The 25,513-nt window shown below is 35.6% G+C and overlaps 1 protein-coding gene across 3 annotated transcripts in view; it reads left to right on the plus strand.

Annotated features, from left to right (window-relative positions):
- PPP3R1 (protein phosphatase 3 regulatory subunit B, alpha) overlaps nt 1-25,513 on the plus strand; it is a 72,874-nt gene that overhangs the window by 11,204 nt on the left and 36,157 nt on the right. For all 3 annotated transcript variants that reach the window (XM_034953292.4, XM_063594903.1, XM_055107887.1), the window contains exon 2: nt 23,698-23,737. In XM_034953292.4, coding sequence (XP_034809183.1) covers nt 23,698-23,737 — 40 coding nt within the window. The remainder of the gene's footprint in view (nt 1-23,697; nt 23,738-25,513) is intronic.

A 25,513-nucleotide genomic window follows, 5' to 3' on the forward strand; every position in this document is an offset into this window, starting at 1 on the left:
TGTCGGGAACTCTTGAAATTCTCCTCTTTTGGCTTCTGCGACCTTTTCTACTATTGCTAGTTGCTATTTCTACCTCTCTGACCATTTTTAGTCTGTTTCCAGCCTTTGATGTAGGTTTGGTCCAAGACTCTCTCAAATATGATTGTATTACTTTCCCGTTTAAAATTCCGGCATTATAAAGACTGAAATCTTCAACATAGCCTAAAAGACTCCATGAATTCTGCATCTGCTTACTTCTGTCCCTTCCACCATGTTCCTACTTGTTTTCTGTGCTCTAGCCGCTCGGCCTTGTGTCATTCACCCAGTATCGTTTGCTATGTTTATTCACCATCTGAACCTTTGCATATGCTACTGGAATGCCTCAAAAGTCCCTCAGTTAACTAAGGGGGAGCCACACACTCCCAGAGCAGGTCAGGTCATGTTCTATGTTACACTCTTTTAGTACCTTTAATGTTTCCTTTGTAGCACATAATTGATTAGTTTTGAGGTGTTTGGTCGCTTTCTGTCTCCCCATGATTTAATGTGAACTCTGTGAGAATGGGCATCTTGTCTGTTTTGTTTTTCATCTGTTAAAAGGAAAAAAATCTTCATACAAGTTCAATTTAGCAGAGTTTGAGAAAGAAAACTCTGCGTATGGGATAGCTCTCAGAATCAGAACAGATCTAAGAACTCCAACAAGCAACATGGTCTAGTAGTATTTATAGGTAGAAAATAGAAGTGAAGTATAAGACAGAAGTGAGGTACAGAGCTTAATTGGTTACAGGTCGTTTGTCTTATTTGAGTCATTGGTTGCCTGCGATTGACTGAAGCTCAGCTGCTGTAATTGGCTGAGACTCAGTTGTGTTATAAAATTACAAATGCTCCTTGACTTACGTTGGGGTTACATCCCGATAAACCCATTGTAAGTTGAAAATGCATTGAATACACCTAATGTACATCTTAGTCTAGCCTACCTTAAATGTGCTTAGAACACTTACATTAGCCTACAGTTGGTAAAATAGATAACACAAAGCCTGTTTTGTAATACTTACATAATTTATTGAAAACTGTACTGAAAGTGAAAAACAATGGTTTTATGGGTACCATCGTAAAGTTGGAAATCAACCGCTTTAAGTTAGCGACCATCTGTATACTCTTAGGTTTTCATTTGGTTTACTGAGCTAGGCTGTGATTATGTAAGGACTCAAATGCAGAGGCATCCTGAGGCCAAATTTAGGCTAATTTAACAACTTTTATATGCCGCTGCTGCCAGCATAGGACCCTACACGTTATAGAAATTCAGTAAATATTTCTTGAGTGAATGCACAAATTCCTTGTTTTTTCCCCCCACCCCAAAGTTTCATCTATTTCTTGTGTACTGATGATTCATTCGTATTTTTCAGGCCACATCATTCTCTTCTCCAGTCCATAGTTCTGCTTACTGGATACTATTTAAATAAGATTGTTTCTAAGACACCTCAAACTCAACTAAATGTAACCAAAACCACATTCATTTATCTTCATGTTGATGCTTCATTATTTGTTTTTTTCTTAATGGAAACAGTGTCTATCCATGCACTTTTACCTGGAAACCTTGTACAGTCATACTTTTTTACTCTCTTCACTACTAAGTCTTAAGGCAGTTTTCAGTGGCACTTCATATATTGTTTATTTCTGTAACACAAATTGACTTATATTCTGTCAGTAAACAGGGAAACATAATATTCCCAGCATATTTATGTTTTGTGTCACCAAGTGGTGGTAGATGAATTCAAAATATAGGAACACAGCTGAAAGCAGCAAGGTACAGAATACGGTACTGTATACTGTCCGTTTAGTTCACATCCTTCCTCTTGACTCATATTGGCTATTTATCTGTGTTGGAACAATTTATTGCACAACTCTTCTAGATCTTTATGCATTTTTCCTTGTTTTAATAACTTTGCTTCAAATAAGCCTTACATCTTTTTCTGTTACTTTCGTCTGTACCTTTAAAAGTATTTTATTATGTTTATTATTCAGCACAGCTTTGTTAGTATTTTTATTAGGATTTGTATTGTTTTTGTAGTACTGTGGTTACAGAGTTGCATAGGTTTTAAGTGTCTGTTCCGGACTGAATTTTCCTTAAGCCATGTTATTTTTAATGGGTGGTTTTAAGAACACGAGGTTTTTTTCAGGGACATAAATATCATGTTATATAGCAAACGTGTCTTTTCATTTAGATCCCCCAAATGCCACTTGAATCTGCTACTTCTTCATCCCCATTGCCATTGACATCATTGTGCTACCATTTATTTCTCAGGTGGGCTATTTTGATAGCCCACATAATACTTTTTTCTTTTTGCCTGTGGTTTCTTCCTTCATTCTGCCTTACCTATTGCCATGAGAGTTTTTCTTTGGATGAGGAAATCTTATGTCAATGCTTTCATTTGAAAGTCAAGGCTACGTCTTTGAGAATTAAAAATCTAACCTGTTCTGCATGACAGTCGGGCTCTGACCCTTATTTCTAGCCATCCTTATGCTGTAACTGGTTCAAACTGCTGCTTTCTCAGATTCCTTATCCTTTTTCACTTATTGATGCCTTTGTACTCTTTCTTCTGTTGGCAATGTCTCTCCCCTTTCTCTGTGTGGCAAACGTCAAGATCCACAGTGGCATTGTGTGAAAACGTTCCCAACTCTCCCAGGCAGTTAATGGCCATTTGTAAGTAACTTTCACTGTAGTACATTCCATATTTCATTATGTTTAATTGCCTGCCCTCCTAAGCTGTTGGCTCCTCGAGGGCGGTGGATGCATTTTTTTTTTATCATCTTTGTAAATCTAATCCCTGTTGTGGTATCTGTCACTTAATGCAGAGGTGCAATGGAGCTAAGTTATATTAGTCGTCTAGGACTAGGGAGACCTTTGCAAGTCCTGTGGATAAATGTTTAGAAAACCCCCAGTGTGTTAGGCACAAATAGGAGAGCTACCAGAAAGGAAACTGCTATTGATTGTAAAAGAGATCTTCTTTTATGCTTCAAAATTCTTGTTACATATCTGAGTAGAGACTTATATGTCAGATTGTTACTTTCAATAAGTAAACATTTTCATAAATAAAGGAAACTCAAAATTTATGAACAGTGTTTACCTTTGTTTACCTAAGCTGATTTATTGTAACCTTTTTTTGTTGCTGTTCTGGAGATTCTAGAACAGCTAATAAAGTGTTAGTGCAAGTCTACATCTTTGATATCCTTCACTTAGCAAACATTTAATGTTCACTTACTAGATATATCAAACATAGTTTCAGGTATAAAGATGAATGAAAAAAAGATACAGCCCCAGAAACTGTGGAGGGAAATATTATAGTAAGTGCTTCAGTAGCGCTACTATGAAGTGCTAGATTTCTTCTGGCTACTCTGCTTGTCCAGTTTGAACTTAACATGTAGCAGCTGTTTTGGTATTTTATTATTCATTCTCGTCACATTACTCATAGAGTTGTATAATGTCAAGTAATTGTTCAAGTGCTGAAAGAATACTATAATTTTTTTGTTGATTACATTGCTTATCAGTAAATTTAATTTGATATTATGAGAAGTAACATGATATGGTAGAGCAAGATTGGGCTATGGAATTGGAAGGCCTGTTTTGGAGTACTCTAAATTAAAAAAAAGTTATATTTGTAAAATAACCACCACAAGATTGCCCGATTCACAGTTCTTCTGAGTATTGGTGTAGGTAATTATTTAAGATGTTTGATAAATTGTAAAATGCTTTTTACATTTTTTAAAGAATCAATTGAACTACTGGAAACCAGTATGTAGTATTCTTGGCAGGTCTAGGTTTCATAATCCTAATTTCTTTGCAGCCCACTATTCAGAAATGTAGTGATTAACAAAGTCAAGAATGTATCAGGGTATTTTTGGCTACAAGTAACAATACCTAACTAAAAGTGACTTAAATAATAAGCAGTTTGTTATTTCACAGAATGAGAAGCTCAGAGCCAGAGAGTTACAGGGTTGGTTCAGCAGTTCAGTTTCATCAAGAACATAAGACTTGCTTACTTTGGGCTGCCCCAATTTTAGATACCAACATCTGGCCGAAGAAGAGTAGGGAATGCTGCTTTAAGTACTTATTAGGGAGCAAAACTTTCTTAAAAGTCTCATAGGAGGTTTTTCCTTAGGTCTCATTGTATCTCAATGGCTCTTGCATACTAGAAAAAGGCCACATTCCTTACTCTGGCATTTAAGTTTTTATAACCTGGCCCTAGGTTACTTTCCATCACCAGAGTCTAGGCCATATGATAGTAAAAACAACCTCATCAGTATTCTATTAGGTACTCTGAATAATGGTCCCAGATTACTGATGGGATCTTAAATAGTAAAAGCTATATCTGGCTTCTGATGTTATACTGACCTCTTCCCTCACCAGTACATAGCTATCCCCTCATGTTGTCATTCTCCTCACTAAAAATTTTGTCTAGTTACTGTAACCAAAATTCTACTTCCTCTCTGAAGGTTATCGTCTCCCCGAAGCTCTTTCAAGTGGAGCATAGCTGTTCATTTTAGGTTAGGGGTAATTAGGAGTTGTTGGCATTGTTTCAGATCATGAGTTGGAAAACTCTTTCTGCAAAGGACCAGATAATAAATATTTGAGGCTTGGGAGCCATACAGTCTGTTGCACCATTTCAACTCTGCCATTGTAGTGTGAAGCAGCTATAGACAGTACATAAATGAATGAGCGTGGCAGTATGCCAATAAAACTTTACAAACGCATGTTCACATAGTTTCTTAATATATATGATACCAAAACCACAAGCAATGAAAGAAAAAAAAGATAAATTGTATATCATCAAAATTAACAAATCTAAGCTTCAAAAGACAAGAAAATAAGACAATTCTCAGAAAGGGGGAGTTTCTCAAAATCGTTATCTGATAAGAAATTTCTATTCAGGATATATAAACAATTCTTATAACTCAGCAATAAAAAGACAACTCAATTTAAAAGTGGGCAAAGGTTCTGAGTAGGTATTTCTCCAGAGAAGATATGAAGATGTCAGTAGTGCATGCAAAGATGCTCAACATCATTAGTCATTAGAGAGTTGCAAATCAAAATGTCGAGATAACACTTCACACCCACTAGGATTGTTATAATCAAAAAAGACTGATAAGTATTGTCAAGGATGTGGAGAAACTGGAACCCTCAAACCTTGCTGGTGGGAATGTAAATGTTTATAACTGCGTTAGAAAATAATTCCTCAAAATGTCAAACATAGAGTTACCATATGACCTGGTAATTCCATTCCTGGGTATATACCTAAAAGAAATGAAACATGTGAAATGAAGTGAAAAACTTGGACATGAATGTTCATAATAACATTATTCATAATAGCCAAAAATGGAAACAGTCCAAATGTTTATTAACTGATAAATAGATAAATATGGTATGTTCATACGAATGAAATGTTCATTAGTAAAAAGAAGTGTGTTGATACTTGTTACAACACATTAGATTAACCTTGAAAATACTCGACTAAGTAGCCAGTCATACAGGATCATATATTGTATAATTTCATTTGTATTTAATATCCAGAATAGGCAAATATGTAGAGCCAGAAAGTAGATTTGTGATTACTTAGGGCTGGCCTGAGGGGGAGTTGGGGAATGACTGCCAGTAGATACAGGCTTTTGTGGGTAATAAATATGCTCTAAATTTGATTGTGGTGATGGCTGCACAATGGTATGAATGTACTAAAACCATTGAGTTGTATACTTTAGATGGATGGTTTGTATGGTATATAAATTATATTTCAATAAAGCGGTAATAAAACAAAACAGGTGGTAGGCTTATTGACCAGCAAGCCAAAGCTTGCTGACCCATAATAGATTATTCTTCATTTTCCTGCTAAGCCATTCTTTATCTGTTCTCATTGCTAACTCAAATCTTTCTCGTTACTCAATTTTTCATTCAAAATTTAAATACTTGTCTCACATTTTCCCTCTGTGTTCCACCATCAGGTTACATCTTTATGGACATTCTAGCCTTGGTGTTTGTTGACCACCTCCATTTTACTAACCTTTAGTTTTCTCTCTACTTCAGCTATTTCCTATAGCCATAGTCAATATGGTATCTTATCATTATCTGAACTGTCCCATTGCTAGGACTTTATTTCTTGTTTTGAGATTACTTTCTCAATTATAATTATTGAAAATGCCATACATATATCATTTTCTGGTTTTTGAGGGGGTTATTATATATGTTTTTAAATTAGAAAGTAGTACCAAATTATTGTTGCTACCTGCAGGAAGTTGTTGGAAAGTTTCCATGTAATAGTATTTCACGTTTTTCATCCATTTTACTCCTCAGCTGTCTTCACCTGACACCCTCTCACTGTCATGTTTCTGCGATTGTGACTGCTGTTTTAGATATATGGAAGACATTTAAAATTGCTATGCCAGTGTGAGTTGGCAGTAACAAGCCACTTGAATTTAAGTGTTCTAAGATGAGAAGAAAATGGCTGTAATAACTTCTTGCTCCTCATGTATAATACAGAATGGCTGCGGCTTTATGATATGTTGGTAAGAATGTTATGGGATTTATATTAGCTTGAGTTCAAATTTGGTCTCTACCACTACCCAGCTGCGTGACCTTGTGCAAGCTGCTTAAGCTTTTTTTTTTTTTTTTTTGGACGGAGTCTCACTCTGTTCCCCAGGCTGGAGTGCAGTGGCACAATCTCGGCTCACTGCAAGTTCCGCCTCCCAGGTTCACGCCATTCTCCTGCCTTAGCCTCCCGAGTAGCTGGGACTACAGGTGTCTACCACCATGCCCGACTAATTTTTTGTATTTTTAGTAGAGACGGGGTTTCACCGTGTTAGCCAGGATGGTCTTGATCTCCTGACCTCGTGATCTGCCGGCCTCGGCCTCCCAAAGTGCTGGGATTACAGGCGTGAGCCACCGTGCCCGGCCTTAAGCTTCTTTATAACCTCTGTTTACCCAGGGGATTGTTTGGGAGGATAAATGAGATAATGTATGTAAAGTCTCTAATAGAGTGCTCAGCATGTAAATGTTATTTCTCTGTTTTTTTTGTATTCAGTAAATGTTAACTTTCTTTTTTCCATCCCTGTTTATAGTCACAGAGTTAACTTTTAACTTTTAAGGATTACTTTCTAGGTCCATTAGTTTCTACCTACAAAAAAAATTTTGAAACTTGATAAAGCAACATTTATTCTATGTTCAGTTTGAAAAAAGTCATTGAAATGTAAATTAGTTTATCTGAGGTATCTGAAGGATTTTAGAACTTAAAGAATAGTAGAAAAGAAATTCCATGGTTAGAAGAAAACCAGAAGAAAAAAGCTATCAGATTTTTTTTGTTTGTAGACTTAAAAAAAAATTACTGCGATTTGGGAAATACACCTTTGGGAGTGAGGTGTTAATTTTGAATATTTGGATTTATTAATTGATTGCTTACAGTGTACTAAGCAGTTTGTAAAATATTATTTTTACCTTTTGGGACATAATACTCAGTATTTTGAGAATTTGCCTAAATGTTGGAAGTCTCATTCCTAGAAAAATTGAGGTTGGCATGCAGAGGAAGATCCACTTGCAAGTGAACTATATCTGAAGCTAAAACTCCAGTTGTTCTGGAGTCAATATATTTTCCCAAAGAAATAAAAGGGATTTACTTAATAATTACTTATAAAAGCATATTTAATGATAATTCAAAGATATTTATTATTTTCTCTGTATCATGAACTGAAGAGTAAACAAAACATGCAAGTGCTTTGCTGTCATGGAGCTTAAAGTATAGTGAGTTAATGAGAAACTGATGCCATGTGTGGAAACATCTCTTTGCATTTAATTTAGGTCTTAGTTAAGATAGAATCTTGTCTCATTCATAGCCAAAGTAATTGTGTGGTAACTGAGAAAATATTTTTCTACAAGAGAGAAACTCAGAATAATGTGGTCTGCTTTTGTGTGAATAAGAAATAAGAAAGAAAGAATAAGTAAATAAGAAAGTGTTTGTGATTGTATATTATAGTAGGTTACAGTAGATAGTAGCCTGGCTAGGATATCTTTGTGATATGTATTACAGGATAATATAGATTATTATAGAAATATAGTAGAGACCAGGTGTGGTGGCTCAAGCCTGTAATCCCAGCATTTTGGGAGGCTGAGGTGGGTGGATCACCTGAGATCAAGTGTTGGAGACCAGCCTGGCCAATATGGCAAAACCTCATCTCTATTGAAAATACAAAAATTAGCTGGGCAAAGTGGTGCATGCCTGTAATCCCAGCTACTCGAGAGGCTGAGGCAGGAGAATTGCTTGAACCTGTGAGGTGGAGATTGCAGTGAGCTGAGATCGTGCCACTGCACTCCAGCCTGGGTGACAGAGCAAGACTCTGTCTCAAAAACAACAACAACAACAACAAAAACACTGTAATAGAATATTAGGACAAATAGAGTAGATCCATAGTCTACTGGTTCTGTTGCTGTATGGGTTTTCTTTTTCTTTGATACATTTCTCTTTCAGTTCTTTACATGTTGATACTCCCTAATGGCAAAATCTAAATAAGATTTTTTTTTTTTGAGACAAGAGTCTCACTCTGTTGCCCAGGCTGGAGTGCAGTGGTGTGATCTTGGCTCACTGCAACCTCCACCTCCCAGGTTCGAGTGATTCTCCTGTGTCAGCCTCCTGAGTGGCTGGGGTTACAGATGCTTGCCATCACGCCTGGCTAATTTTTGTGTGTGTGTGTATATATATATATATTTTTTTTTAGTAGATACGGGTATTCCCATGTTGTCCTGGCTGGTCTTGAACTCCTGACCTCAGGTGATCTGCCCGCCTTGGCCTCCCAAAGTGCTGGGATTACAGGCGTGAGCCACGGCGCCCAGCCTAAATAAGATCTTAAGATTAGATTGGCAGTTTTCAGAGTGGTTCATGGATACTTGGGGATCCCCAGGACACTTTCTAGGGAGCACATGAGGTCAAAATTGTTTTCATAATAATACTAAAACATTACCTGTCTTGACTGTTTATATTTATACTGATGGTGCAAAAGCAATCATTAGTAAAACTTGATGGTACCTTAGCATGAATCAAAACAGAAGCACCCTACTTTACTAGAAGTTGTGTTCTTTATTACTGTGTACTTGCAATTTTAAAAAACACCACTTTTGCGTAAGAATATCACTGATAAAGCAATATTTTGTTAAATCTCAACCAATAACTACACGTATTTTAAATATTCTCCATGATAAAATGATAAAAGTGTAAAGCACTACTTGTACATGTGAAATTGTAATAGTAGTTTTGAGGAAAAACAAGCACTTGTGTGATTTGTAAGCTGAACTAGCTGCTTTTTTTCATAGAATACCAAAACTACTAGTGAGAACAACTAATAAAATCTATTATTCACACTTGAGTATTTGGCACACATTTTCTCAAAAATGAACAAGCTTGTGTCACTCAAAGAAAAAACTGACGTACATGAAACAGGAAAAAAAAAGAAAACTTAAGCAAAGAAATAGAAGACATAAAGAAAGACCAAATAGTAATTTTAGAACTGAAAAATATAATAACCAATACAGTAGCCCAGTGAGTAGGCTTAATATCAAATAGACCAGACTGAGGAGAGATCAGTGAACTAGCAGGCAGAAGTAGTTACCCAGTCTGAACAACGGTAAACAGACTGAAAAAAAAAATGTGCAGAGCCTCAGGGAACCATGAGTCTATAAAAAGATTTAACACTTGTGTCGTTAGAGTCACAGAAGGAGAGGAAGAGAGAGGGCAGGATTGAAAAAGTACTTAAGGAAATAATGGCTGAAAATTTTGCGAATTTGGCAAAAGACATTAAGCTACAGTTTTAAAAAGCCAAGTGAATGTTCAACAGGATAAACCTGTAGACATCCAGACCAGGATATCTCAAAGTAAAACTTATAAAAACAAGACAAGTCTTGAAATCAGCACAAGAGAAATTACACTTCATGTAGATGTGGAAAACAGTTCAAATGATAGCAGGTTTCTCATCAGAAGGAAATTTCACATTTTTCAAGTGCTGAAAGAAAAGGACTGTCAACTCAGAAACCTGTATCTAGAGAAAACATCCTTCTGGAATGAAAGGGAAATCAAGACATATGAAGGAAAACGAAGAGAATATGTCACCAGCAGACTTACCCTAGAAAGATAACAAAAGACATTCTGAAAACAGAAGGGGTATGATGAAAGAATCTTGGAACATCAGGAAAGAGGAAGGAACAATTCAAAGTGTAAAAGTATGGGTAAATACAATAGACATTCTCCTTTTGAGTTTTTAAATTATGTTTGAGTGTTGAAGCAAAAATTACAATACTGATGTGGTTCTAAAGGTACGTAGAGGAAATATTTAAGATAGCTGTAAGCAGGGAGAGGGTAAAATGATGATACCAATAAGATTGTGAAAAGTTATCTGTGTAATGTACATAGAGCAACCACTAAGGAAGCTCTACAGATACATGTAAAAGCATTATAGATAAATCAAAATGCAATTTAAAAAATGTTTAACCCACCAGGAGACAGGATAAAGAAAACAGAAATGAAGGCCGGGCATGGTGGCTTACGCCTGTAATCCCAGCACTTTGGAAGGTATGTGGATTGCCTGAGCTCAGGAGTTTGAGACCAGCCTGGGCAACATGGTGAAACCTGTCTCAACCAAAAATACAAAAAATTAGCTGGGCATGGTGGCGAGTGCTTGTGGTCCCAGCTACTCAGGAGGCTGAGATGGGGGCATTGCTTAAGCCTGGGAGGTGGAGAATGCAGTGAGCCAAGATTGTGCCGCTACACTCCAGAGTGACAGCCTGTCTCCATATATATATATGTATGTGTGTGTGTGTGTGTGTGTATATGTGTATATATGTGTGTGTGTATATGTGTGTATATATACACACACATATACACACATATATATACACATATACACACACACCCATATATATATACATACACACATACATACACACACACACACACAGCAATTAATCATACTGGCAGAATCAATGAAAGACATTACCCAATCATATGATTTCTGTAAGAAATTTACTTTAAATGTAACAATATAGGCATGTTGAAAGTAAAAGGAAGGAGAAAGATATATCATGCAAACATTAATCCAAAGAAAGCAGGTATGGTTATATTTAATATTAGATAAAGTAGACCTCATAACAAAGCAGTTACCAGAGACAGTGACTAGGCATTATATGATAAAAGGGTTAATCAATCCACTAAGAAGACATAGCAGTTTTAAATGTGTTAGCAGTAGGACTGCAAAATATATGAAAAAAGACTGATGGAACTAAAAAGAGAAATACACAAGTCCAAAATTATAATTGGAGACGTTAACACCTATTTCTCAATAAATGGTGGAGTAACCAAGCAAGAAAATCAGCAAGGATATAGAAAGATACTCAACATATGTAATCAACCAGTGCTATGTAATTTATAGAATGCTTCATCTTTTCAAGTGACCAGAGAACCTATACCAAGGAAAGTTATGTCCTGGGCCATAAAAGTAAACCTCATTTGGGCATGGTGGTTCATGCCTATAATCCTAAATGCTTGGGGTGGCTAAGGTGGGAGGATTGCATGAGGCCAGGAGTTTGAGACGAGCCTGGGCAATGTAGCAAGACTCAGTCTCCATGAAAAAAAAAAAATAATTAGCTGAGCATGATGGCATATGCCTGTAGTTGAGTGGATGAGGTGGGAGAGGATCATTTGAGCCCAGGAATTTGAGGCTGCAGTGAGCCATGTCATGCCACTACACTCAAGCTGAGTGACAGTGAGACCCTGTCTCAGAAAACCCCCCAGAAAACATAAACACATTTTAAGGAATTGAAATCAAAGAATGTGTTCTCCTACCAAAGTGGAATCAAACTAGAAATCAATAATAGATACCTGGAAAATCTCTAAACACTTCCAAATAATCTATGAGTGAAAGAGGAAGTCTCAAGGGAAATTTTAAAAAATACATTGAGCTTCATGAAAATGAGAATACAACATACCAAAGTTGTGGGATACAACTAAAGCAGTTTAGAGAGGGAAATTTATACCACTAAATGCACACATTTGAGAAGAGGAAAAGAAAAACCCCCTCAAATCAATAATCTAAGCTCCCACTTCAAGAACCTAGAAAAAAAGATGAGAAAAATCTACCTGAAGCAAGCAGAAGGAAGGACATAGTAAATGAAATAAAAAACAGAAACAATAGAGAAAAACCCTTTGAGAAACAAAAAGCTCATTCTTCAAAAACATCAGTAAGACTGACAAGTAATAAGACACAAATTACCATTATCAGGAATGAAATAGGGGACATCACTGTAGACCCTGCAGATGTGAAAAAAGATAAGGGGTTACTATAACCAATTCTATATACATAAATTTGACAACTTTGAAGTAATGAACCAGTTCCTTAAACACAAACTATCACACCTCTTCCAGTGTGAAATAGAATTTGAGTAGCCCTGTTTCCTTGATACCAAAATCCAAAAAAGATAACTATGGACCAACATCCTCATGTCAGTGTAGATGCAGAAATCCTTAAAACATTAACAAATAGAGTTAATATTTTTAAAAGATTATACACCATAATCAGTTACGGTGGTTTTATGGGTGCAAGGCTGGTTCACTATTTGAAACTTAGTCTGTATAATTATATTAATAGGCTAAAGAATAAAACCCAAGACAAAACAAAAACTTAGAAAAATATAGAGGGAAATGTTATCAGTTGAATAAAGAACATCTGTGAAAACCTACAGCTGACATTATACTTAATGGCAAAAGACAGTACTTTCTCTGTAAGATCTGTAACAAAGCAAGGATTTCTGCCCTTTTTAGCGTAGTGCTGAAAGTTCTAGTCAGTGCAGTAATGCAGGAAAAGAATATAAAGGCATACAGATTGGAAAGAAGAAAAACGGATCCTGTTTGCAGATGGTATGACTATCTACATAGAAAATTTTCAAGAAATCTACAAAAAATAAAAGTACTAATGAATAAGTTCGGCGAAATTGTGCACAATACAAGATAAACACAAAAATTGTTGTTAACATTAAATAGTAGAAGGAAAAACAGGAATGGGGGTAATTTAGGTGTCATTTAATAGGAAATATAGTTTAACTGTCAAAGTGAGTAATAGGATCTTTAAAATAGTTAAACATATTATGTGCCTTCAAACATTTGCTAGATGGATTCACGCAAGTTATAGATTGTAATTATGGCAGCATTTATCAGACTAGAAATTTTAAGGTTTTTTTTTTTTTCCTCCTAAAATCATTAAAGAAGCTTGGATCTGTCATAGGTATGATTGGTTTTTATCTCTTGTTTCTGTCTTTTGATCTTTTCTGTCCCCGACATTCATGCATCCAAACGCCTTTTGCTTTGTATTTAAGAATAAGAAGAATCTGTTCTAGAACAGTTACTAAGATGGTCAGTGACTTTACCCTAGAAAAAATTAATTTCATTATGATAATTACATTAATTGTGCAGTCATCAAGCTTTCAGCAGGTAAAGACATTTGGATTGATTCCTAAGATAACTTACTTTTCAAGTTCATGTTATTCAACATTTTAAAAAAATATTCTATTACGATTGTCAGTTTTGGGATCAAATCAGTAGGAATCAGGAAAATGTCTAAAGAAATTTTCTGGCAAAGAAATGAAAAAAACTTGGTTCTCTTTGGTTTAGAGTTACTTTGATCTTAAAGTGACAAGGTTTGAAAGAATAAAAATAAATTTTATAGATGCATTCTGTAAAGCTTTGAATATTTCAGAGAATATGCAGTCAGAATATTTAGACATTTATCTTTATCTAGTAGAGTTTAAGAGATGACAACATTTCCTTATTTGGTTATAGACTCTTTGTGAACTATAAATATTACTTCAGTATTAGAGTACTGTTTGCTTATTTAAAATGTATGCAGATCCAAATGCTTAATACTCATTATAAAAAGTGAGCATCAAAAGGAAAGAGAAAATCTAAAGTGCTTGAATAACTAGACTTTTAAGAATTCGGGTCTTCTAGTGCCCTTAATCTAACCTTGTACTTTAACGCATTGATGCTTAATTAGGACTTAAACCATTCCAGACTTTTACCATGCACCTAATCAAATTCTTCCTTTAAAGTAAATTTAGGACAATGTTAAATCTGGCAAAGGATATCAAAAGATAGTAAGACAGTTGGTGCCTTCATGGAGTTTAAAATCAGGGAAGGAGACTAAGGGATGAATTATAAATGTCAAGATTACTGTAAGTGTAAATAGTTTTTGGTGTCTCATGATTCTGTAAGATTAATCTGGAAAATGTTATTTGCTATGAATACATTACCTTGAAATGTGTCTTATAAAAATAAATCCATATAGTTTGAATTTTGAATAATATGACAGCTGTGAAACTTTATTGTTTTAAAGAAAGTGATGAGATTGATTCTAAACTGGAGACTTAAATTATGTATTAAGCAATTCCATTATATTTGGGACTAAGGTCCTTAATATTTTGAGTTATAAAAATCAGCTTTATTGAGGTACAACTTACCTATGGTAAAAACTAACTAGTTTTAAGTGCATAGTTAATGTGCCTTGATAAATGTATATAGTTTTGTAATCACCACAGTCAAGATGTAGAATAGGTCTATCACCCTGAAATGTTACCTGGTACCCTTTTGTGTTCACTCCCTGTTCTCCCCCTCTACCCCACAACACCTTAACTTTCAGTTACTGTAGTTTGTTTTTTTGTAGCATTTATAAATGGAACCATACAGCACATAGCTTTTTGTGTCTGGTTTCTTTTACTTAGCATATTGCTTTTGAGATTCATTATGTTATTGGGTGTATTAGTAGTCTTTTCCTATTCATTACTGAATAGTACTCCATTGTCTGGATATAACAGTTTATCTGTTCACCAGTTGAAGACATTTAGGTTGTTTGCAGATTGGTCTATTAAGAATAAAGCTGAATAAAGCTGCTGTGGACATGTGAGTACAAATTTTTGTGTGGACATGTTTTCATTTCTGGTTACACTAAGAGTCCAACACACTGTTTTTTTGAAATAGCAGTACAATTTTGAGTTCCCACTAGCAAGATATAAAATTTTCATTTGCTCTACATCTTCACCAACACTTTGGTATGTCAGTGTTTTTATTTTTAGCCGCATACACTATAAGTTTGGATATTAGTTTTCTGTTGCTGTGTAACAAATTCCCATAAACATAGTAGTCTAAAACAGCACTCATTTATTATTTCATAGTTCTGCAAATCAGAAGCTCACCACTGCATGACTGGGTTCCCTTCAGAGTATCACAAGGCTGAAATCAAGATGCCATCCAGACCAAGTTCTCCTGTGGAGGTTCTGGGGAAGTCTGCTTTCCAAGCTGTTCACGTTATTGGCAGAATTCAGCTCTTTGCCCTTAGGAGATTGAGCACTCTGTTTCCTTGCTCCTGTTCACTAGAGGTCACTCTTATCCCCGTCAGGCTGCCTGCACTCAATGCCATGTGGCCTCTCCACTTCCCTTGTGTTGAATTCCTCTCCTGCTTTGACTCTTTCATTTTCACCTTCTTAGACCACACAGGGAAAATTGCTTTTAAAGGGCTCTTACAGGTCTGGGCCACCTGGATAAATCTTATCCAGAGGTGGTTGATTTGGGACCTTAATTACATGTGCAAAATCCTTCTGCAGCAGTAACTAGATGAGTGTTTGATTTAGTAATTGGGAGAAAATGTATGTATACAGGGGGTTCAGAATTTCAAAGGGCTACCTAAGAATTCTGTTCACCACATAAACATTTATTCCACATCTTCAGTTACACTTTGTGTGTCCATTTTTAAATTATAGCCATATTTATTATGCCAGTTGCCTGTATAGTAATATCTCACTTTGGTTTTAACTTGCATTTCTCTAATGTCTAATGATATTAAACGTCTTTTCATGTGTTTATTTGATGTTAATCATATCTTTTGTTGTGAAATATCTATTCAAGTCTTCATGTCATTTTTTTTTAATTGCATATTGCTATTCAGTTGTTGCAGCATCATTTGTTGCAAAGATTTTTTTTCCCCATTTAATTACCTGGAAACCTTTCTTGAAAATTGTGTGTGTGTGTTTACTTTATTCTGTCCAATTGATATTTGTCTGTTCTTACACCAGTACCACTCTTTTGATGACTAGCTTTATAACTTTTTTTTTTTTTTTTCCTGAGACGAGTCTTGCTCTGCTGCCGAGGCTGGAGTGCAATGGCGCGATTTCAGCTCACTGCAACCTCTGCTTCCCAGGTTCAAGTGATTCTCCTGCCTCAGCCTCCCGAGTAGCTGGGATTGCAGGCGCCTGCCACCACGCCCGGCTAGTTTTTTTTGTATTTTCAGTAGAGACAGGGTTTCACCATGTTGGTCAGGCTGGTTTCAAACTCCTGACCTCAAGTGATCCACTCGCCTCGGCCTCCCAAAGTGCTGGGATTACAGGCATGAGCTACCGCACCCAGCCCTTCATAACTCTTTAAGTCAGATATTGTTAAGTCCTTCACCATTGTTCTTTTTCATTCAGATCCCTTGGCTGTTAGGTTCTTTGCATCTCCATATGAAGTTTAGAATTAGTTTATTGATTTCTATAAAATATTCTGCTGGGATTTTTATTGGGATTGTCTTCTATATGCAGATCATTATGGGAAGAATTGCCATCTTAACAACATTGAGCCTTCTGATCTATGAACAAATATAGCTGGGTTTTCTTAGATCTCTTTCTTAGCTATGTCTTACAGTCTTCATGTGTACTCCCTGCACATCTCTTATTAACTGTTTCTAACTATTTTGTATTTTTGATGCTTTTGTAAATGGAACTGCATTCTTAATTTCATTTTCCATGTTTCCAGAATATGAAATATATTTAACTTTTGTATATTGACCTTTTATCTTGCCGTCTTGCTTAATTCATTTATTAGTTTTGATAGCTTTTTAGTAATTTGCTTAGGATTTATGTACATACACAATTATGTCATCTGCAACGAAAGGCAATTTATTCCTTTCCAATCTGTATACCTTTTGTTTTTTTTTTTTGTCTTCCCTTTTGTATTTGTGCAGATGTCTTTATCTTGTTCTAATCTTAGGGAGAATCTTATTACATATGACACTTTTTGGAGAATTTTTGTAGATAACGTTTTATAGATAGAGAAATAGTCCTAGTTTGCTGAGTTACTCTTGTTTTATCAAAAATGGATGTTGCAATTTGTCAGATGCTTTTATTGCGTCTGTTTGGTTGACCATGTTTTTTTCTTTTTTTTCCCTCTGTTAATGTTGTGAATCACGTTGGTTTTGAATATTAAGCCAACCTTCCATTGCTGGAATAATCCTCAGTCATGATGTTTATTTTTGGATTCAATTTGCTAAGATATTTTTAAGGATTTTTACATTATTGGTCATAGAGAAACATTAGATATAGTTTTCTTTTGTTGTTGTTGTTTTGAGACAGAGTCTCGCACTGTCGCCTAGGCTAGAGTGTAGTGGCGTGATCTCAGCTCACTGCAACTTCCACCTCCCAGGTTCAAGCGATTCTTCTGCCTCAGCGTCCTAAGTAGCTGGGATTGTACAGGTGCCTACCATCATGCTCAGCTGATTTTTGTATTCTTAGTAGAGATGGGTTTCAACATGTTGGCCAGGCTGGTCTTGAACTCCTGACCTTAAGTGATACTCCTGCCTCAGCCCCCCAAGTGTTAGGATTATACGCGTGAGCCACCGCGCCCGGCCATAGTTTTCTTTTTTTGTGACACTGTCTGATTTTGGCATCACAGTAATGCTGGCTTCATAAAATGAGTTCAGGACAGTACCCTTCCTTTCTGCTTTCTGAAATAATTTGTGTAGGATTGGTATGTTTTTGGACTTCATCTTTCTGATGAATTGGTTCTTTTTTAGCATTATGAAATGTATAATTCTCAAAATGTTTGTTTTTAAATCTGCCTTCTTACTATTTACTTTCTTTTTTTTCTCATTTGCTTTTTCTTTGTACCTATTTGTCTGCCTTTCGTGGGATTGAGTATTCTTTCTGATTGTATTAGTCAGGGTTCTCCAGAGAAATAACCAGTAGGAGATACATATGTCTAGAAAGAGATTTATTATATGATATTGCCTCACATGATTATGGAGGCTAAGAAGTTCTGTTCCTGCTGTCTTTAAGTTAGAGACCCAGGAAAGCTGGTGCTGTAGCTTGAAGGCCTGAGAGCTAAAGAACTGATGGTATAAATTCTAGTCTGAGTCTGAAGGCCTGAGAACCAGGGGCATTGAGGTAAGGAAAAGCTTGACTTTGCAGCTCAGGCAGTGAGGCAGAGAACTAATTGAATCTTCTGCCTTTTTGTTCTATTTAGGTGCTGGACAGATAGGATGTTATCCAATCAGTTTTACTTAGTTCACCAGTTCAGATGCTAATCTCTTCCACAAACACCCTAGCTGACTCTCACTCAGAAATAATGTTTAGCTGGATATCTGAGCATCCCTTGGCCCAGTTAGGTTGACACAAAATTAACCATCACAATGATACCATTTTATTTCGTCTCCTTTTTTAAGTTGTTCTAGAGTTTACAATATACATCTTTAATATACCATGCTGTACCTTCGAATAATGATACAGTGTTTCTCTTACAGTGTAAGATCCTGACAACAGCATACATCCATTTTTTCTCTACCCTTTTGTGCTGTTGTCATATGTTCACTTTATATACCCCACAACACGTTATCTTTGCTTTTAAAAGTCATATTTTAAAGACATTTAAAAATGAGAAAAATATCTTTTATTTTATTTTATTTACCATTTCTGATATTTTTCATTTCTTTGTCTAGATCCAGCTTTCCATCTGGTATCATTTTTCTTCTGCCTGAAGAATTTTCTTTTGACTTTTTTTTTGTAGTGAACATATATTGAAGCCTAATCTTTCCTTTCAGTTTTTGTTATCTGGAAAAAGCATTTGCCATAATATTTGAAAGATATTTTTGCTGGATATAAAAACTGATAGTTTTTTTTTTTTTAAACACTTTAAACAGATTCCATTGTTTCCTGTCCTTGGTGTATCTAAGGAGAAATATGCTGTAGTAATTATGTTGTATGTATGTAGTTTATCTTTTTTCCCCTCTGATTATATTTAAGATTTTCTGTGTCACAGCAATTTATTATGTGGCTTTTTTTTTTTTTCCATGTTTCTTCTACTTAGAGTTCATTGAACTTCTTGAATTTGGGGATTTAAAGTTTTCATCGAATTTGGAAGATTTGGGGCCATTATTTCTTTAAACAGCATATAAAACGTTTTATTGATGTGAAATTCACATAACAAAGTCATTTTAAAAGTGAACAGTTCAGTGACATTTGTTTATTTATTTATTTACAAAGTCTTGCTTGGTTGCCCAGGCTGGAGTGCAGTGGTGTGCTCAAGGCTCACTGCACCCTTGACCTATCAGGCTCAAGCAGTTATCCCATATCACCCTCCTGAGTAGCCGAGACTACAGGCATATGCCAACATGCCTGGCTCGTGTTTTTGTTTTTATTTTTGAGGTGGAGTCTCGCTCTGTTGCCCAGGCTGGAGTGCAGTGGTGCGATCTCTGCTCACTGCAGCCTCCACCTTCGGGTTCAAGAGATTCTCTTGCCCCAGCCTCTCGAGTAGCTGGGATTACAGGCACCCACCACCATGCCCAGCTAATTTTTGTATTTTTTGTAGAGACAGGTTTCACCATGTTGACCAGGCTGGTCTTGAACTCCTGACCTCAAGTGATCTGCCCGCCTCGGCCTCCCAATGTGGTGGGATTACAGGCGTGAGCCACCATGCCCGGCCTTTTTTGTATTTTTTGTAGAGACAGTGTTTTGCCATGTTGCCCAGGCTGGCATTTAGTACATTTATAATGTAGTACAACCACCACCTCTATGTCGTTCGAAAATATTTTCATCACCCTAAAAGGAAACCCCATAGCCAAAAAGTAATTGTTCACCATTCGTCCTCCCCCAGCAACTGGCACCCACCAGTCTCTACATTCTGTTTCTGTGTAACTGGCACCCACCAGTCTCTACATTCTGTTTCTGTGTATTTTCTTTATCAGTATATTTCATATAAATGGAATCATAAAATGTGGCCTTTTGTTTTTGGCTTCTTTTACTTACCATGATTTTGAAGTTCATCCATTTTGTAGCGTCCTATTATGTTTTATATTGGATGTCATACATACATTGTGAATCTTATGCTGTTGTGCTAGATTTTGTTTTATTCCTTTAAAGAATGTAAGAGTTTGTTTTGCCATCCACTTAAGTTACTGAGACCCAAATTTGATCTGAGACTTGTTTCTATCTTTCTTAAGGTAAGTAAAGAACAGCCTTTAATTCATGGCCAATATAGTCGTTCTGAGGACTGGACCCAATTCCCTGTGTATTTACAAGTTTCTCCAGTTTGGCCCATGGGATCATGAACTATTCCTAGCTCTGTGCAAACTCCCAAAAGTTATTCAACCTGCTACTAGTTCTTTTCCTGGACTTGGGGAGTTTCCTCTCAAACTTATGCAGAGACTGGAGGAGACTTTTATGCAGATCTCCAAAGGTCTCTCATGTGTCTCCCTTTTCTGAAGTACTCTTCCTCACAAGTCTAACCTCCTTGGCCATACGAACTTCATGTATCTCTGACTTCTCAATTCGGCGATGTCTCGGGATTGTGTTTCTGTTCTCTGTTCCTGTGCTGCAACCTGGAAACTTTCTCCAGACAGTAAGCTGGGACATAGATCCTAAGGGCTTTACCTCTTTTGTTTTCTTATATAGGTGATCACAGATAATGCCTGATAAATGTTGTTTGATAAAATTTTTCTGATTTACTAGTTTTTTTTAACACTTGTCAAGTGGTTCATATAGCATTTCTCCTTCATGGGCAGATGTTACTGAATTTTTAAATCAGTATAGTGTAAGGGGAGTCTATCTTGAACTTCAGGCAAATGGATTTATTTAAGGACCTCATCATCAAGTGATCTTGTCAGTAACTTGGTCATGTGGCATGATGTTTGAATTCTTCAAGTGTTCTTATGTAAACTTAAAACATGTTAGCTTTAGAACTTTTTTCATATTTAGATATAATTTTATGGTTTTGTTTAGTTGAGTGGTTCTCTTAGAAGTAAATGTCAGTACCTTATTGGGTATGTCTCTCACAGTATCTATCATTATTTTAGTATTTCCCAACCCTAGACTGGAGCTATTGGCTACAAATTCACTGCAGAATTAATTTACCTTCAGAAATGCTATTTTTTCCAGTTAAGTCTGATATAATAATTTACAAACTGATGTGTATTTTTTGTTAAATGTAATTATGCATTAGGTTCAGGGATCAATAAACTATAGCCCACACACCAAACCTGAATGAAACAATTACTGATAAATGTAATACTCCCAGGTAGTAGCTTAAGAAGCTGAACGTGAGGGGGTGTGGAGAGGAGTATAAAGGGGAATCTCCAAAACTCCTGTTTTTACTAATGACTAAGCATGAGGAAGACTGAACGTGGAACAAAATTATATTGACCATATTGACAAAATTATCTTTATATTGCCATGTTTTGCTTTGGTTTCCTTTTTTAAATGGAAGGTAGACTATGAAGACATTCTTGCTGTGAAAGTTCAAACAATACAGAATTTGAAGTAAAAAGTGGGGAGTGTAGGATAGAGATGGTGGTGCTGCTTGGGAGAGTGACTACAGAGATACGAGTTCTCTTAATTAAAGGACTTTACTTAGCTTTCTAAAGAGTGTTGGTTTTTATTCTGAAGGCAGGTGGGAGCTATTGAATTTTAGCAGAGATGTGATGTGGTCAGTTTGGGACAGATTGTGGTTGCAGTAGCGTTTTGGATATATGCCTTCCAAGTTTAGGAGCAAGACGAGTTATTCTTTGTTAATGGGAAAGTCCTTAGGAGCCCTGGACTGGTTGGTTCTTAGGTCTTGTGGACGTTGTCTAGTTGGGAATGATACAGATAAATAGGTGAGATAGATGGTATCATTTATAAAGAATTGATAACACTGTAAAGGTCAGTGAACTGGAGAAACAAGGACCTGGTTTTAAAATCCTACTTGAAACCACCACATAACACTTTTTTACCTTCACTTATAAAACAGTAATGATACTTATTTAAAAAAAAAAAACAACTCACAGTGACAGTGCAAATTTTAGTAAATAAAATACCGGTATGCTCTTGAGAGTCTTGCAAGAAACATACTTAACTTTAAGGTGGAGTGGAATAAGGAAAAAAAAAACATTAAAAAAATTAAGACAAGCGAGAATATGTAAGGCAGTGAAGATAAGAATCATGGTAAGAAGATCAATTAAGTAATGTGCAAAGTAAGCAGAAATCCATCTCTGTGCATTAATATCAAGCTTTATTAATGTTTGCTTTCTTTTATCCTCACTTTAACATATATTTGATATTTGAAGTGACCTAATATTAAATTAACCAGTTCTGGAAAATTGCAATTATCTGCTATAACTTGCAAGAAAGAGACTAGCCATTGGCAACATGTCAGTTAATTGAATGTGGTAATTTACTGATTAGCCTTTAAGTTTACATAGGATTAAAGGTACGTTGAGGAGTTTAAAAGCCAGCCAGTCATACTAAAAAAAAGAATTCAGGTTTTCAGTAGCTTCTGAAGATATATATTTAAATATGCCCATGTTAATTGTACACTTAAATTAATAGCAACTGTATACTTACTGCTATTTAATTGCTAGGCAGGGTCAAGGTTAGATAAATAGAATATAGGATGCTTCATATTCAATTTACCACTGAACTTTAAAAACTTAATTTATATTACTTTAAATTCTGTAGACGTTTTTAGAGACCTTAATGATTCTACCTCTGAGTCTGTTATACTACTTGAGATATTACTGTTTTAGATTTAGAAGTACTTTCGATTCCACTGCTAATCAAATGGTGTGATCTTCCAGCAGATATTTGACCTCCCTGGTCCCAGTTCTCAAGAGTTGTTAAATGTAGGCATTGACCCAGGTCTCTAGTTTTTCTAGAACACTTTTTTTCTTAAATATATTTCACATAAAATCCTAGTATAGAAAACAGATAGTTTTACTTTTTTTATATATAAATTAGGAGCTCAGATAAATTATGTTAAGTTAGGGTCTATTCATGAAATAAGACTTTGTATGAAAAGAAAAATTTGAAATGGTTTTCAAGTGGCTGGGTGTCAAGTTAGACTCACCTTTCCATTAATGTTTTTCTTATTTTAGTTGCTCAGCATATAGAAAATTATGTTTCAATGCAGGGAAAAATGGTAACAGGTTTCTGTTTTTTTGTTTTTAACAGCTCATTTTGCAGTCTCAGGAAACTCTTCAGTTAGAGTTGGCAAGGGAATCTTTGTTCTAATCTCTACTGCAAAATCAGTTCACCCAGCAAGACATGTTGGAACATTGACAGTCCCTAATGTGTTAAAATTTGGCGTATAACTTATTTAGGGTATTAGAAAATATTTGAAATATATTGCAATCAAATATTTGCGTAATCCTAAGTGACAGAGTCATAAGTCAGAACAGTTTGATTCAAGAACTCTTTCTACAGTATTATCATTTGTTTTCTTATTTTTTAAAAATATAAATGTAATTTATAGATGTCATATTATTAGTTTATGGCTTATTTCCCTATGTTTTTTGACTTAAAATATTTAGGTTTAATGTTTTAAACAAATTTGTGCCTATTTTATGACTAATTATTTCTTTTTTTCCCCCCAGGGAAATGAGGCAAGTTATCCTTTGGAAATGTGCTCACACTGTAAGTCATCTTCTTGTTACCAAAAGTTACTTTTATTCACTTATCTCTCTCTCTGCGCGCGCGCGCCCGTGTGTGTGTGTATCATACCTCTGTAATGTATATTTACTTACCTTTGTAGCAATGTTAGCCCTTAACTATTTAAAATGGATAGTGAATTTGACATACAGTCTATTTATGTTACCAGAGTAGGAACATTTTTTTTAAATAGACTTCTTTATTACTCATATCTACACTGTGCTATAGTTATAATTAAACCCTGAAATCTCAGTGTCTTAACCTAACAGAAGTTTTTCAAGTGAAGTTTCAAAGTGGATTTGTAGGAACTCTTTTCTCTTTGGTGACTCAGTGATCCAGGCTCCCTTGTCTTGGAATGCCACCATCTCTAATGCATATTCCCAAGATCACTGAGGAAGAGGGAAATCCAAGGACCTGTAGGCAATGCTTTTATCTGCCTTGGCCCAGAGGTGATTTATATCACTGGTGCTCATATTTCATATTTATGGGACAGAGCTAGGTATGCAGCCACTGTTGGGGCTTGAAAGTACAGCTTTCCGTATTTTCTGGAAGAAGAGACAGACAAGGCACACAGCATTCATTAAGTCCTTTTTTTTTTAAAATTTTTTATTTTTTTATTTTTTGAACAAATAGAATCACTAAGTTTTTTGTTTTTCACATTTTAGGGATGGGTAGGGGTGATTCTCTGACTGAACAGGAAACTTTCAGAATAAAATTCTGTTGTCTAAAGCCTTTTTCTAATGTTTAAAATGTCTTATTTTTAAGTTTGAAAAAGGTCTTTAATGTATATCTTTGATAGAAGCTTAATGTTTGAAAGATTGGATGTTAATTTAGAATTAATTTGCTTGTATTAATATCCCAGTAAGCTTTTTTTCCTTTTTTTTTTTAAGACTTAGCTTAGACCAGTGGTCTGGTCACTTACCATATCCAATTTGATGGTACCTGTTAATGGGACGTTGTATAAAGGGCATGTTCATTTTGCCATCCCTTTAAAAAATACAGGATCGTCCCTCTATGGTTTTCCATTACAATATAAATTTTAGTTTTATTTGGTTACTGTTAGCTCTTAGGGTTAAGAATTAAGTCTAAAAAACAACTAATTGATGTATAAAACAACATTTATTCTTATAGTGTGTTTTATTTATAATTTAGTATTTACTGATACAAGACAAGGACTTAGTAGTTCTTAAGTCCTTGTTTACACTGTTCATATACATGGTAGTTTTATTTATTTAGCCCTATCTACTCTACTCTTTCCCCACCCACTTTCCCCTCCATCTTCAAATCCTAATTTCTTTATATCCTCTGAGCAACTTCATTCCCTTAATTTGGTTGTCTTCTATATTCTCCCATTGTAGTATGTTTGTTGGTGTGGAAACCAGAGTTTCATGTTATATTACCAAAGGTATTCAATACTATTCAAACTTTCTGGTATGTAGAAACTGTAAAACTCACAGGTACATATCTCAGATCCCTTTGCAGTCAGAGTTAATAATGTTACTTTATTTCTGCCACAGATATACTTGTGAGATTTGGAAGGTAGAAGTGAGTCAGAGTTTGTTCTTTTCCTATTTTTACTGTTTTTGCTGGTAGGATTCTGGTTGTGATTTGGATTTGTTGGTGTGTGCAATGCTCTGGAGCCCGAAGCTTTCAAATTTACTATGCGGCTTCCTTATGGACAGGGAATACAGGTTGAATATCCCTTATCCAAAAATCTTGAGACCAGAAATGTTTTGGGTTTTGAATTTTGGGGGGGGTTTT

This window comes from Pan paniscus, chromosome 12 (assembly GCF_029289425.2).
Source record: "Pan paniscus chromosome 12, NHGRI_mPanPan1-v2.0_pri, whole genome shotgun sequence".
In the NCBI taxonomy this organism is placed as follows: domain Eukaryota; kingdom Metazoa; phylum Chordata; class Mammalia; order Primates; family Hominidae; genus Pan; species Pan paniscus.